At 55.9% G+C, this 13,116-nt stretch overlaps 1 protein-coding gene across 2 annotated transcripts in view; it reads left to right on the plus strand.

The window, feature by feature from the left end:
• Positions 1 to 1,223: 1,223 nt before the first annotated feature.
• The window catches only part of Ahnak (AHNAK nucleoprotein), an 89,725-nt gene continuing 77,832 nt past the window's right edge, over positions 1,224 to 13,116 (plus strand). The window contains exons 1-4 of one of the 2 annotated variants that reach the window (XM_027944587.2): positions 1,224 to 1,407; positions 11,689 to 11,788; positions 12,008 to 12,164; positions 12,732 to 12,919. In XM_027944587.2, the coding sequence (XP_027800388.1) occupies positions 12,008 to 12,164; positions 12,732 to 12,919 (345 nt within the window). In that variant the 5' untranslated portion in view covers positions 1,224 to 1,407; positions 11,689 to 11,788. The remainder of the gene's footprint in view (positions 1,408 to 11,688; positions 11,789 to 12,007; positions 12,165 to 12,731; positions 12,920 to 13,116) is intronic. The other variant, XM_071616111.1, reaches the window with a different exon arrangement.

Raw genomic sequence — 13,116 nt, forward strand, 5'->3', positions numbered from 1 at the left:
TCTTCCCTCCCCCACCGCTACCCTGTGAGGGTAACTGGACCTGCCTACAGCCCCCAGGGCTGGCAGCAGACTTTGCTGCTGGTATTTTTAGCCTGTAAACATGTTTGCCATTTCAGAGGACAGGGCCAGGCTGGTCTCAGCCCCAGCCCACTCAAGATCCTGCAGCCAGTAGGGTGCTCATGCCCTGGCCAGGTATTCTCAGTTTCCGAGCCTGAGGTCTCCGTCTCCTTTCCCCAGCATTTGGGAAGAAAGGGAAATTGGAGTGGGCAGTAAATGGCCACTTGGTTGGGGGAAGATAAGAGGACTCATAAGGGAGAAGAGAAAGGGAATATGGAGGATGGGGTGTGTAGTCAGAGGCCCCTATACCCCATCATTAAGCGTTTAATAAAAATCTCCATGTAGTTAGAAGTGGCTGTGGGAAATAGCTGTAAATTGGGATACTCGCGTCCTGCTAGTGCAGAGATGAGGGAGGGGTTGGGAAAATCCAGGAGGACAGGGAAGGCGGAGGAAGAGCTGAAGCCCAGGCTCCTCAGCTTCGTGGGGCGGGGGGACAGTTTGCAGAGGAAGGTGGGAAGCCCCGTCACTTCTCTAAGGGCTGCAGGCCCGACTCCGGGTGTTGCTGCCCCAGCTGAAGCAGCACTGTAGAGCCTGGGGCATCGGCGACCCTGATTCTTGGAGGGTGGGACCAGCGTCTCTAAGTTGGTTCCATAGGGGGAGAGGATGAGCGGGCATCATGAAAGTCTGAATTTTCTTAATGGGTGCGGCTACAGAGGAGTTTGGGAACCAAGCGAAGTGTCTGGGACGAGGGATGAAATCTTGCCTAATCTGAGATAAAACTCAAAGGTCCGTGTTTCAGGCTGGAGGTCGCGAATGAATCATCCAAGTCCTCAATAACTCTCAGTCCCTTGGCCCTTCCTGCAAAATGGGTTGACTCTCAATTCCAGCTATGAGCCCAGCGTGCTTCAAGGAGGTTTTGGTCGATGAAGCCACACACTCCACTTACTAGGGGAGGGGAGTAGATCCTGGCTACAGGGCAGGGCGCAAGAGACGGGGGAGGGGAGTAGGCGACACCTCCTTGTTCCTGCGTCCCCTCCGTGCCCCTCCACCACACCAACCTACTCCCGGTCCCTCGAGTGTCCGCCCCGCTTGCTGGTCTCAGCCCTGTTCGGGCCCCGCCCGGCCCCGCCCTCTCCCCACAGCTCTGGCCGACCCGCCCGCCCGAGCCGGAGTTACAAGAGCCGCCTCCGCGCGCGGGGGCCCGGCCACTCGGAGCAGCTCTGCCGCGGGGACTGCACCGCCCGCCCTGCCGGACCCGCCCCGACCGGGGCTCGCAGCAGTCAGCAGCCACAGCACCGCGACCTCGGGTCCCGCGCTGGATATGGCTGTGCCCCGGGGCTGAACGCGCAGGTAGGGGCGCTTGGCGCACCGTGGCGCGATCGGGGACCACTGCACCCATAACCTGTGAGGGAGGCGGGTTGCGGGGCTCCATCCAGGCGCATTGAGAGTGGTGTCACTGTGAGAATTCACAGTTTGGAGCAAGCTTGTCCTCCCGCAGCCGCGGGGCGGGGTGGGGGGCGACGCGTCATGCTGCGGGAGCGGAGCTCTTTTGGGGCACAAGTTGGGCCAAGTTGGAAAATCGCTCCGAAGTGTGCTTCGCTCCACTCCTATTTCTCTCAGGGGTGGATTGTTGTCCCTGCCGCACGGCAGGGCGCCCCGTTTCTGGCCTGATCCCACCCCCTCTCCTTGGGGCGGTGGCTCAGCGCGCCACTCCGTTTGTATTCCCTGTTTACAGGAGTTTCCGAGATCGCAGCGGCAGTCCCCCGGCCCCTCCCGGTGCCCCTGAGCCTCTGCTCGGTGCGCCCCCTCCGCTGTCCTTCCTTGCTGCCCGCACCTCCGCCCCTGCCTTGCGTCCCGAGTCCTCCCGGCCCCACCCTGTTCTGTACCACGAGCCTCTCCTTTTCTCGCTCCTGGCGGCCCTCCGCGCCACCCCCAGCAGCCCCGCCCTGCTCTTGCCCCTCCGTGTTCCCCGCTCCAGAAAACTCCCTTCTTCTTCCAGGGCCGCCGAGCCTGGAAGTTTGCAGCGCTCCTCCCGACGGGATGGGTGGGAGTGGGGGTGGGGGTTGGGGAGCATAATTAGGGAGATTCCTGCGTTGGGGTGGGCGGGAGGGGGGGCGTGCAGCCACACAGCCTCCAGAACCGCCCCTTCCCCTCCAGAGGCGGCGCTTTCTCCCCCACCCAACTCCCAAACCCGTCCGGGCGGGATGGCCCCCGCCCCAGCGCTTGGCTCCGCGCCAGCAGCCTGAGGAATGTGGTGGTTGGAGCCGGTGACTAATTCAAACCAGAACTTGGGGAGGAGTGGTGAGGGGCAAAGGGGAGGGGGAAAGGGGCTGTGTGGGGGAGGTGGGGGCAGGAGCAGGGCTTGGCGTAGGAGGAGGACTTAGCTGCCCTCGCTGGACCCCTCCACTCGGGCAGCGCGCGCCAGGAGAGAGGGCCGGGGGCGAGGTCCTGCTGTGGGGCTGGAAAGGCAGCGTGCTTTAGGGTGTGTGCAGAGAACTGTGTTATGTAAGGCTTTCCCATGCAGGGAGGGGGTGTGCAGTGTGTGAGGGCCTGGCCCGCCCCTGGCAGGGCTGGGCGCCCCCTACAGTGCCAGGTCTGGGGTGTGGGGGCACAGATCCTTGGCGACTCTGGCCGGGAGGGACTTGTGAGTTGGGAGCAATGAAGGTTGTGCCCCTTGCGTGGGAGGGGAGCTGAGGGGGCCGATGAAAGACCTGGGGGGATCTCTCAGTTCTGAGCCTCGACAACCAGGTGGGGATGGCTCTGGTACTTCTGCACTGTGTGACCACGGAGGGATTGTGCGAGTTTCGTGTGTTCTATTGCGCGCTTCTTAGGGTGTGGCCCTGGGCGGAGGTGAGAGTAGTGGCGAGGTGCTCCGGGGTGCTTGCACTCGCTGCTGAATGCCCTGCTCTGTGGAGGGATTTGGGGAAAGGCAGTGTGAAGCCTCTCGTGGCTTTGAGGTCCTTAAAGAATGACATGGGATTTCCCCAGGAATAGGGGCCCAGATATCTACCTCTGTCCCCAGCATATCGCTGGGCTCCCAATAAATGGTTTTGGAATAGTTCTCCCCATTCGAATTTAACCTCTCACTGCAGGGTCTAGCTTCACCTTCTCTCCTTCCTAGCAGCACCTAGCACATGATAAGTGTTGGTTGATTTTGTGGGATCCAGTGATCTAATGGGTGCTGTCCTGATAGGTGAATTTGAGGGAGAATGGGGAAGAAGGGAGAGATTGATTTGGGAAGCATTTGAAGGTTTCCATGTCTGTACTGGGTGTAATTGAGGGGACTAGATCTCTCTTTGGTCCATGCCCCAGGAGAGAAGTCCCTGAGCAGGGTGTGGCACTCTTCTCTTTCCCAGGCTTCCTTCTCTGCCTGGAGGGTCTTTAGACTGGGGCCTCACCTGGTGGGCAGAGTGTGCAGACTGGGGAGTACAAGGGAGCCCCAGCTTTAGGAAGCACCTTGTTCTGAGCTGTGAGCTGGGCAGTAAGAGAGGGTGGGAAAGGAACTGGGACCACCAAAGCTGAGTTAGCAAAGCCTGCAGGCCCTGTGGGGCGGATGGGAGATGAGTGCTGGAGGATGTGAGTCCTCTAAAGTCCTTGTCCCTAAGAGAGTATGCACAGGGACAGTGTGAGAGAACAGGACACAGGGGCAATGCAAGACATACAGAGTTTAGTAATGCTGATATGGCAGTCAGGGGTCTTGGCCTGGGCAGCTCCTTGAAGAGATGACCCCACAGAGCTGGGGACACAGAGCTGCCAGCCAGAGGGTGAGGCTACAGGGCCAGGGCCAGGGTCAGGGTGGGGGATGAGAGAGAGTAAGCCATAGGAGACTGGTGAAGGAGGAAAGCCAGCATCAGTCAAGGGCAGGGAATGAGCTGGGGGTCCCATGTCACCTAAGACCCGGGGAGGCCCCTGGGCACCACCACACTGGATTCTTTTGCTCAAAGTGGAACTGGTTGGTGAACCCTGGCAGAGCACACCACCCTGAGCCTGAGGAGCTGGTTTGAGGGGTTGGGGCAAAGCTGTGGGGGTGGAGGGGGGTGTGGGCTACTAGGGTGTGGCTACCACCTCCTTTAGAACTTGAGAACTGCCTGGGGACAGAGAGGCAGACCAGGAGAGCTAGTTCGACTCCTGATGGGAACTTTGCCTGGACGCCCCCAGGTTTCTCTCCCTGGAGTTGGGCTGACCATGTGCTGTTGCACACTTAGGTTTGAGAAAGGGAGGTGGCCGCTGGAGAGGGTTTAGAATGTTCGATTAGGTCTGTAATCCTTGCTACTCCAGAGGCTGAGGCAGGAAGATTGCAGGTTTGAGGCCATCCTTGAAAACTTTGCAAGACCCTGTCTTAAAATAAACAATAAAAAGGGATGGAATGCAGCTTGGTGTTAGAGTGCCCCTGGGTTCAATCCTCAATACAGGGGGGAAAAAAAGAAAAGAAAAGAAAAAGCAAGAGAAAGAGTGCCTTTAGCTTGGGTGGTGGCAGTGGGAGTCTAGGGCCTTTTGCTCTCTCTGCCTGCTGAGGGCTTCAGCCACGCTGCCAGGGACTTACATTTCACTGGGCTCTACCAGTGGACAGTCTAGCCAGGCTCCTGAGCCTTTCTGAGTTCAAGCAGAGAGATTTCCTTCACGCCAGAATGTGTCTGAGGGGTTCCGGGGGCACATAGTGGAGCCACAAGGCACCACAGGAATTTGTGTATGCATTTTTTCTTTTTCTTTTTTGCAGTACTGAATTGAACCCAAGGGCACTTTACCCTTTGAACTACTTCCCCAGTCCATTTTTTGTTTTGAGTCAGGGTCTTGCTAAATTGCCCATTCCAGCCTCAAATTTCTGTTCTTCCTCCTTCAGTCTCCTGAGTCACTGGGATTATAGGCCCTGTATATGCATTTAAAAATATATTTTTTGGGCTGGGATTGTGGCTCAGCGGTAGAGCGCTCACTTGGCACAGGCGGGACCCGGTTCGATTCTCAGCACCACATAAAAATAAAGGCATTGTGTTGTGTCCATCTATAAAAAAAAAAAAAAAAAGATTCTCTCTCTAATATATATATTTTAATTGTGGTTGGACACAATACCTTTATTTTATTTATTTATTTTTATGTGGTGTGAGGATCGAACTCAGGGCCTTGCATGTGCTAGGCGAGCGCTGTACCGCTGAGCCACAACTCCAGCCCCTGTGTATGCACATTTTGATGAACTCAGCCTCAGTTCCTACCCAACAAGGTTTGGGGCTGGGCCGTTGTAGCTGGTGGTCTTGGGTCTACCACTCTTAGCAGTGCAGGGATTGTAGCCCTACTGTGCCCTTGGGTCCCTGTGACTACCTGTGTCACAACCTCTGAATTTCTTTCTTTCTTTCTCCCTTGCTTTCATACTGGGGATGGAACCCAGGGTGTCGCTGAGCTACAGCCCCAAGCCATTTTAATGTATTTTGAGACAGGATATGGCTAAATTGCCAAGGCTGACCTTAAACTTTCGATCCTCCTGCCTCAGCCCCGAAGTTACTGGATTACAGGCATGTGCCACTCTGCCAAGCAGCAGCCTTTGAATTTGAGTGAGGTTTGCATCATTGTCTGTGAGTGGGTGTCCCATTGGTTGTACATAGGGATCCTCACATTGTGGTGGGCCTGGTGGGCCTCTGCTCGCCTAGTGGGGTTTGGAGGGCCTGGGTCATGGCAGTCTGCCCTGGTGGTGGAGGTTTCCTGCTGGCTGCAGAGGCTGTAGGTAAAGACTGGAGTTAGCCTCCCTGTCCCAGAGGTCCAGGCCCTAGAGTCTGTGTGCAGATATCTAGGAGAGAGAGGGCTAGGGAAGCCCTGGGAGTGCAACCCCACAGAGCGAGGCTGAGCGAGGCTGAGCGAGGCACTGCACACGTCCTGTCAGGGAGGGGCATCCTGCCAAGTCCCCTGGGGCCTGAGCGGAGGTTCTAGGGGAAGGGGAAGTGCCTGGAGCAGATCCTGGCTACAGCTCCGTGTCCTGACTGGGCTGGGGGGCGGCTCTTGGGCCCTGCCCGGCCCTGCGCCCCTGCACTAGTGTGGTCTGACCACTGGGGGGCGAGCGCAGAGCACTGTCTCCAGAGCTGGCCAGGAGGGGATGGAGGGCAGCCTCCAAGCTGTGCTGACCCCTCAGGGTCAAGGCAAGAGCTTTCTTCTTTACTCCCTCTCCCTGCCCTGAAGGGCCCCACACCTCATCAGTTGGTGTCCTAATCCCAGTGGTCCTGGATAAAGGGCCATTCTTCCATGTCTCTGTGGTCAGGTGTGGGAGTTCCCATTGTACAATATAATGCTTGTCCCCAAGTCTCTGTCACAAGGAGGGTAGGGGTGTCCCTCTTGGCCAAGGGAGGAAGCGGGAATCTCCCTCTCTGCTGGAAGTGGGAACTTGGACTTTACAGCTTGGAGCTTGCTGGGGGCGTGGGAGACAGATGTGTGTGGCCAGGGTAGAGAGAGGTAAAGAGAGATTTCAGAAAGCTGCCAGTTGGCTGCACTCCAGGTAGAGAGCTGCCCTGGCTGTCAACAATCAGAAAAGCCACACTGGTGAGGGTCAGGGAAGGGGGGGGTGGGGAGGGATGGCTAGAGCGATGAGACTGGAAAACTTTCTCCAGGTAGGAGCTGTGGGCTGGGCCAGCTCAGCCTCCCACCCCCAAGGTTAAGTAGCAGGGTGGCAAGATTGGCAGGTGCGCACACAGGGAAGTGCAGACTCAGGGACACAGCACCAGGTGAGCAGGTAAAGGGTCTCATGACAGGTGTCTGCTGTGAGCTGGGCCTGTGGTCCTGCTCTGGACAGTGAAGGGTGGGGAGCAGGGCTGATGAGGGTCTTTGAGTACCTGCTGTGTGTGTGAGTCCTTGTATGTCTTTCTCTGAATATCTTTCCAGGGTCCATGTCACCTGTATCTTGCAATATGTGGGTCTGATTCTCCCTGATAATTCCACCCTCCCTCGTAAATTGAAAGTGCCCCCTTGGGGCATACTGCCCAGAATCAGCTGGGTAGATTTGTGAAGGTTCCCAGTGCCACTTAGATCACTACCCACTTCTACTTCAAGTAGAAAAAGGGTATGCTTTTTTTCCTCCCCAAATAGAAGTCTGGCAGCTGCATCCTTGAGGGTCCATTTTGAGGCTTAGGTCCTGGGAGATGCCACCCCTGTATTTCTCCTTGCTCCTCTGGGATGAGGGTCTGCCTGCCAGGGACATTTCCTTCTCCCGGGGAGTGGCAATGCTTGCATTACCCTGTGAGTGCTTGCCTTTAGAGTGAGCCTGGTGCCGGTTCAGCCCCAGAAGGTTCTCTTTCCCCCACCTGTTGGGGCCCAGGATAAACCTAGAGGTGAGCTGGGTTCTGGGAAGCTCAGGGTTACTGACTCCTGGAGACGCAACTTCTGTGAGTCCCAGAATCCAAAGGCCCCTCGAATGCAAGGCGCTGGGACCCCAGCAGGGCCAGCATTTGGCTGGTGTGTGGGGAGGGGCCTCTGGAGGCTCCTCTGTCTTCCTATGGGTCTGTCCCTCCAGCATTCATTCTTTACCCCTCCAGCTCCGATCTCACTTCTGATATCTCCCGCGTGCATCTTTCTCTGTGGTGTCTCATCCTGTGTATTTACTTGTGCCTTCATCTCTTCTTGAGTGAAAACTGTTGGCGTTGGAGTCAGAGAACCCTGGGCCTGCAGGGCAGCTCAGTCATCTGACCTCTGATGCCTGTTTTCACATCTCTAAAATAAGAATCTTAATTCTCACTGCATAGGGTTGTTTGGGGACAGACTGAGACCCCAGGCATGGGATGTCGCCAGCACAGTACCTTGCAGGCAACAGTGCAGAATTCTCTGCAGAATTCTCTCTCAATGTGTGGCGGCAGTCGGGATGAGGTTAGGAGGGTTCTTTCGTTCTTCCCATGTGGAGCTTTCTCTTCCTCCTTGCTCTGGGGAGTGTTTATGAGGGCACCCCCCCCCCCCCCCCGCCCTGGGTGTGTCTCTCTTCTTTGAATATCCACCCCACCTCCTGGTTATGAGTGTTTGGGGCTTTCCCTGTGGTGGTGGAGGTCTCTAATTCTGGGCTTGAGTCATTGCACGATCAGGACAGGGACTGTTTCTCTCTGGCCCTGTGTCTACGGTGGGTTGGTTGGCACCGGTGGGAGCTGCTGTGCTGGGTGGAAGTTTCGCTGCGGCTGGTGTCTTCCCTGCCATGTGGGAGGGGGTGCCTCTCTCTTCCTTGAAGTGTTGCCTTCTGTGTCCAGCCTGTGTAGGTGGATGCGAGTCATGTGCCCCTCGGGTGTGCATCTTCAGGTTGGTGCATTCAGGCATTGAGGCCCATGGGCTTCTCGGGGAGTGTATCAGTTCCTGTCATTTTGACGCAGAAGCTGATGCAAGGCTGTCTTCAGCTGCTGCAGCAATTAGCCTAGGCCCCCTCCCTGGCTGGCTTCATGTGATCTCTGTCGGCGAAGAGGCCTGGTCCCCACTCCTCTGAGCACTGGAGAAACAATGCTCCTCCAGAAGCCAGCCCTAGCAGAGGCCCTCTGCTTTGGGCAAGGATTCGGCTTCCTGGGCATCTCCTGGGTCGGCTCTGTGTCCCCCCAGTCCATGGTAGTGGGCACGGCAGAGCCCTGCTTCTCTGTATATATTCTTTGAGGTTTTGAATCATAGAATGGCCCGTTCTTCCGTCAGGGCTTCTGGCCTGAAACACGCTCCGTCCCTGTAGTCTTGAATGTGTCTTCTCAGCTTTGCAGTCAGAGCGTCCTCAGGATCTTAGTTCTTTTCTGACCTAAGGGGTTTTCACTCCAGCCCTGCTCTTCCTATCACAAAGAACACCGTGAGCCAGGGTCAGGTGGGCTATGAGCTAGCAGGCCAGGGTTCCAGGACCCAGCACTGCTCCATTCTCGCCTCTCTAGACCTTGTTCCCTCATCTGGTGTGGCTGTCAGTGCTGTCCCATAGAACCCCACAGTGGGGGAAATCTAGATCCATGCCAGGATGGGAGCCAGTAGCCTGAAATGTGGTCAGTGAAACTCCTGAAATGTGGCTAGTGCCATGAATGAACTACAGTTTTAATGTAACTTGATTTAAGTTTAAATAGTCACGCGTGGATACGCCACCATGTTGGATAGCCTGACTCTGAGGTCTCTAATAGCCCAGAGGCTTGTGATGCTTGACGGAGGAACATGGAATTCCCCAGAGCTCCAGAGAACTGCCTCGGGGAGAAAGCAGGACAGAGCCCTCTGCACCCGGGAAGCCTGACTAAACCTCAATTGCGTGGGAGGAGGAGACGGAAGGACCATCTGCGCCTGGTATATAGGCTCCAGGGACAGGGGAGAGACCAAGGGCTGGGACCCACATGCAGGTCCTTGCCATCATGGCTTACAGCTTCTGTTTGCATCCCATGCGGATCCTCAGGACTGAACGGCCCAGATCAGCTGAGAGGGGAGTCCTTGCTGGCTGGGTCAGGAGGGCATGACTGGAGCCGCAGCAGTGGGGTGGTGGGCAGCCTCACCTGGCGAGGAAGCTCTCAAGTGCCCGGCCAGGACCCACCTGCAGCCTCAGGTGCAACAGCTTCAGTCTTCCCAGGCTGCGAACCTTTCTCAGAGTGGCTTCTCCCTCTCCTGGAGGCAGCCTGGTTGAAGCTCCTGGGCTCCAGCTTTGTGCTTCCAGGACTCCTGTCTAGGGTCCCCGTCCTGAGGAGCTAACAGGAGCCCCAGCCCCTGTGGCACCTGGGGGTCTAGAGGAGGAGGCGTGTGCAGATCGGGTTTTAGGCGTGACCCTTTGCCTGTCTGGAGCTGTTGCTGCCGGCCGCAGTGACTCACTGGGGAAGGAGGGAGGGTGGGGCTGACATGTGGGCGAGGGTGAGCTGGCTGCTTTCTCCCCGCCTGCTGCTGGCTCAGCACCAGGACGCTGGGCTGAGAAAGGGGCCCCACTCGAGGAGGAAGATGGGTGCTGGGGAGACCCGAGGGGGCTTCGGAACAGAGAGGCCTGGGCTGGAAACTTTCACCATCGCTGCCTCTGCCTGCCTCTTTATCTGCAGGGCTGGCTTCTTAGCACTGGACTTAACCCAGAAGGTGCCCTTTAAGTTCCAGTTTTGCTGTTTCACATTGGAAAGGGTCATGGCCACTTCCTGCAGTGGCCTCTCTGCCTGCTGGGAAGGGATGAGCTGTTTTCCCAGCTCACACCTGTGCCAGCAGGCCCTCAGCACCTGTGTCCATGACAAGCACTGCATTTATGAGTTTGTCAACTGGGAGAACAGGTGTGGAGGCCTAGGCTGGAGGGGGTGAGGGGTTGTGTTTACCTTTTCATCCACGTTGAGATCCACCTAGACTGGAACTGCTGAGTGCCTGTGAATTTCCAAGAGTCACAGTCCTGTAGCACCTTGTAGACCCATTTATAGTCATTTCTGAGAAGGTTCTCAAGCCTCTGGAACATTCTGAAGCTAAATTGGTTACACCCAGAGCACCTCAGTTATAATTTATATCTGGGACAGGATCTAAGTGTTTTAAATTTCCATATCTGGCACATGGAGTGCATTCAATAAATGTTTAGAGGATGCATGAGTGGCGTTAGGTAACAATCTCATGCAGTGTGCAATTAAGTGCTGGGCTGGGCTGTGTTTGTTCCTGACTAGAGTCTTTTGCAGCCTCTGGTACAATGGTGGACATTCAGGAGGTGATTGGTAGTTATGTATTTATTGATTGGTAGACTAATTCTTGATGCAAACAGCTTCAGGGTGGAGCTCTGGGTGAGGCTCCCCTACACAATTTCAGGGGTATGCTTTTGATGGCTGATGCCACCATTTTGTGAGGGTGGCTGTAGTTCCTGGCTGTACCCAGGGTTCTGCCTAAAGTCTTATCAGGGTGCCACTGCAGCTGACAGCTCATCCTGTCGCGTGGCGTGACTTTACTTAAGGACCTGCCTCATGGTTCAGTGTGGGCAGCCAGATGGGTCTCCACTCACCGTGGGTCTGAGGCAGGCTTGGCTCTACCCCAGCCTCTTGGTTTGGGCCCTTGCCTGCTGGGATTAGGGCTCCTTTTTGTTCAGGTAGCGGCAAGACTCCTAGAGTTCCCATCTGGCGAGGATTCCTCTTGGTCCTGAGGACCAGGTTAGAGATGATAAACTAGCATGTTGTCACTGGGAGAGGGAGGGCATTGCCATCCCCACCTTAGAGGCCCCTTCTGAGGAGTCTCATATCAGACAAGATGTGGTTTAGGGGAGCATTCCAGATGCAGGTTGTAGACTGGTATCATTGTTCTCTTGGAGTAAAGCCTGGATAAATTGGTCTCTCTAAATTTCTGTCTCCATCTGTAAAGTGGAGACAGTAATGTCTCCCTCAGGAAGCTGCTGTGGAGACTGATGAGCATGTGGTGTTGTGGAACACCTGTGTTGCCAGTGCTCGCTGCTTCTCTTTCCTTCACACCTCTCGGAAATCCTTTTTCATTTCCATTTTTGCAGATGAGGAAAGGGAGGTTCAGAGAAGTCAAGTGCCTTGGCCAAGGTCCCACAGCTAGGACGAGGCAGAGCCAGGGTTTGAAACTGGGTCTGGCCTCCTCTCAGCCTACTTTCCGTGATACCAGGCTTGAGAATCATGGAACTGCTGACTGTAGTGGGGGCTTGGCCTGGGGAACAGCGTTGGTCAGGGGTTTCAAGTGAGCTGAGTGTGAGCATCTTTATGAATTTGTCCCTAGGCTGTGTGACCGAGATTCCCGACAGAGAGACTGAGGGGAAGAAAGGAAGGAGGGGCGGGCTCCTGGCAAGGCATTCGCTCCTGAACTGAATCCTGCAAAGGTCAGTAGGAGGGAGAGTGTGAGGGTTTGTGGGTGGAGGTGTCAGAATGGGGGATGTTGGAAACCTCTTGTGGCATTGGGAGGTTGGGCCCTGAGTGGAAGGGACAAGGGGCTGGTCACCTCCTTTTCACTCCCTGGAAGCCCGAATCCATGGCTTTCTCATGCCCTCATGTCCTCATGTCCCCACTGACCTGAGCTCCATTTTCTCATCTCTTCCCAGATGGAGAAGGAGGAAGAGACTACCCGGGAGCTGCTGCTGCCCAACTGGCAGGGCAGCGGCTCCCATGGGCTCACGATTGCCCAGAGGGATGACGGTGTCTTTGTGCAGGAGGTGATGCAGAACTCCCCTGCGGCCCGCACTGGGGTGGTCAAGGAGGGTGAGTGTGCATTGGGTGCCAGGAATTGGGGGTGGGTGAGGGTGTGGAAGGACAGGAGAGAGGGCAGGGAGCAGGCACAAATGGGCAAGTGGCTACAGAGGATCCAGTCCCAGCACCTCAGGATGGTGGGTACCAGAGTCTGGCCCTTTCTTGCCTGTGGACTCCTGGGAGGCTGTTGTGGGGGTCATGGAGACGCAGCTTTGGAAATAGTCTTTCTTTTCCCTTTCCTTTTTTTTTTTTTTTTTTTTTTTTTTTGAGGTACAGGACACTCTATCACTGAACCACATTCTTAACTGTTTTTATTTTATTTGGAGACAAGGTCTTGCTAAATTGCTGGGGTCTTGAACTTGCAATGCTCCTGCCTCAGCCTCCCAAGTTGCTAGGATTACAGGTGTGTGCATCTGCACCCAGCAATAGCCTGAGCCCCGGTTTCCTCATCTGTACATTGAGTCTTACCAAACCCTCCTGGTGCTCATGAGGGTTAAAGCAATTCAGTTTACATGCCCAGTGCATGGCTGTTTCCCTAAGACCCTGGGTCTTACCTGTTTGCTGCTCTTTCCTGCTCAGGGGACCAGATTGTGGGTGCCACCATCTATTTTGACAACCTGCAGTCAGGCGAGGTGACCCAGTTGCTGAACACCATGGGGCATCACACTGTCGGCCTGAAGCTACACCGCAAGGGGGATCGTTCCCCTGAGCCTGGTCAGACCTGGACCCATGAAGTCTTCAGCTCCCGCAGCTCAGAGGTGGTTCTGGTGAGTACCATGTGGCCCATTTGTGCCCTGAGCTCCCCTAGACCACACTGGCCTGTTGTCCCCACTTTATGAACCTTCTGTCTGCTTCTTGGACTTTCTTCTAACTCCTCCTCTTTTCACCTTTCTGGGCTCTCTTGGGCCCTTGGTTAGCCTGTTCCTTCCTACTCCTGTGTGGCATGTGGCTGATGCTGCCCGTA

Source organism: Marmota flaviventris, chromosome 9, assembly GCF_047511675.1.
Source record: "Marmota flaviventris isolate mMarFla1 chromosome 9, mMarFla1.hap1, whole genome shotgun sequence".
Taxonomy (NCBI): Eukaryota; Metazoa; Chordata; class Mammalia; order Rodentia; family Sciuridae; genus Marmota; species Marmota flaviventris.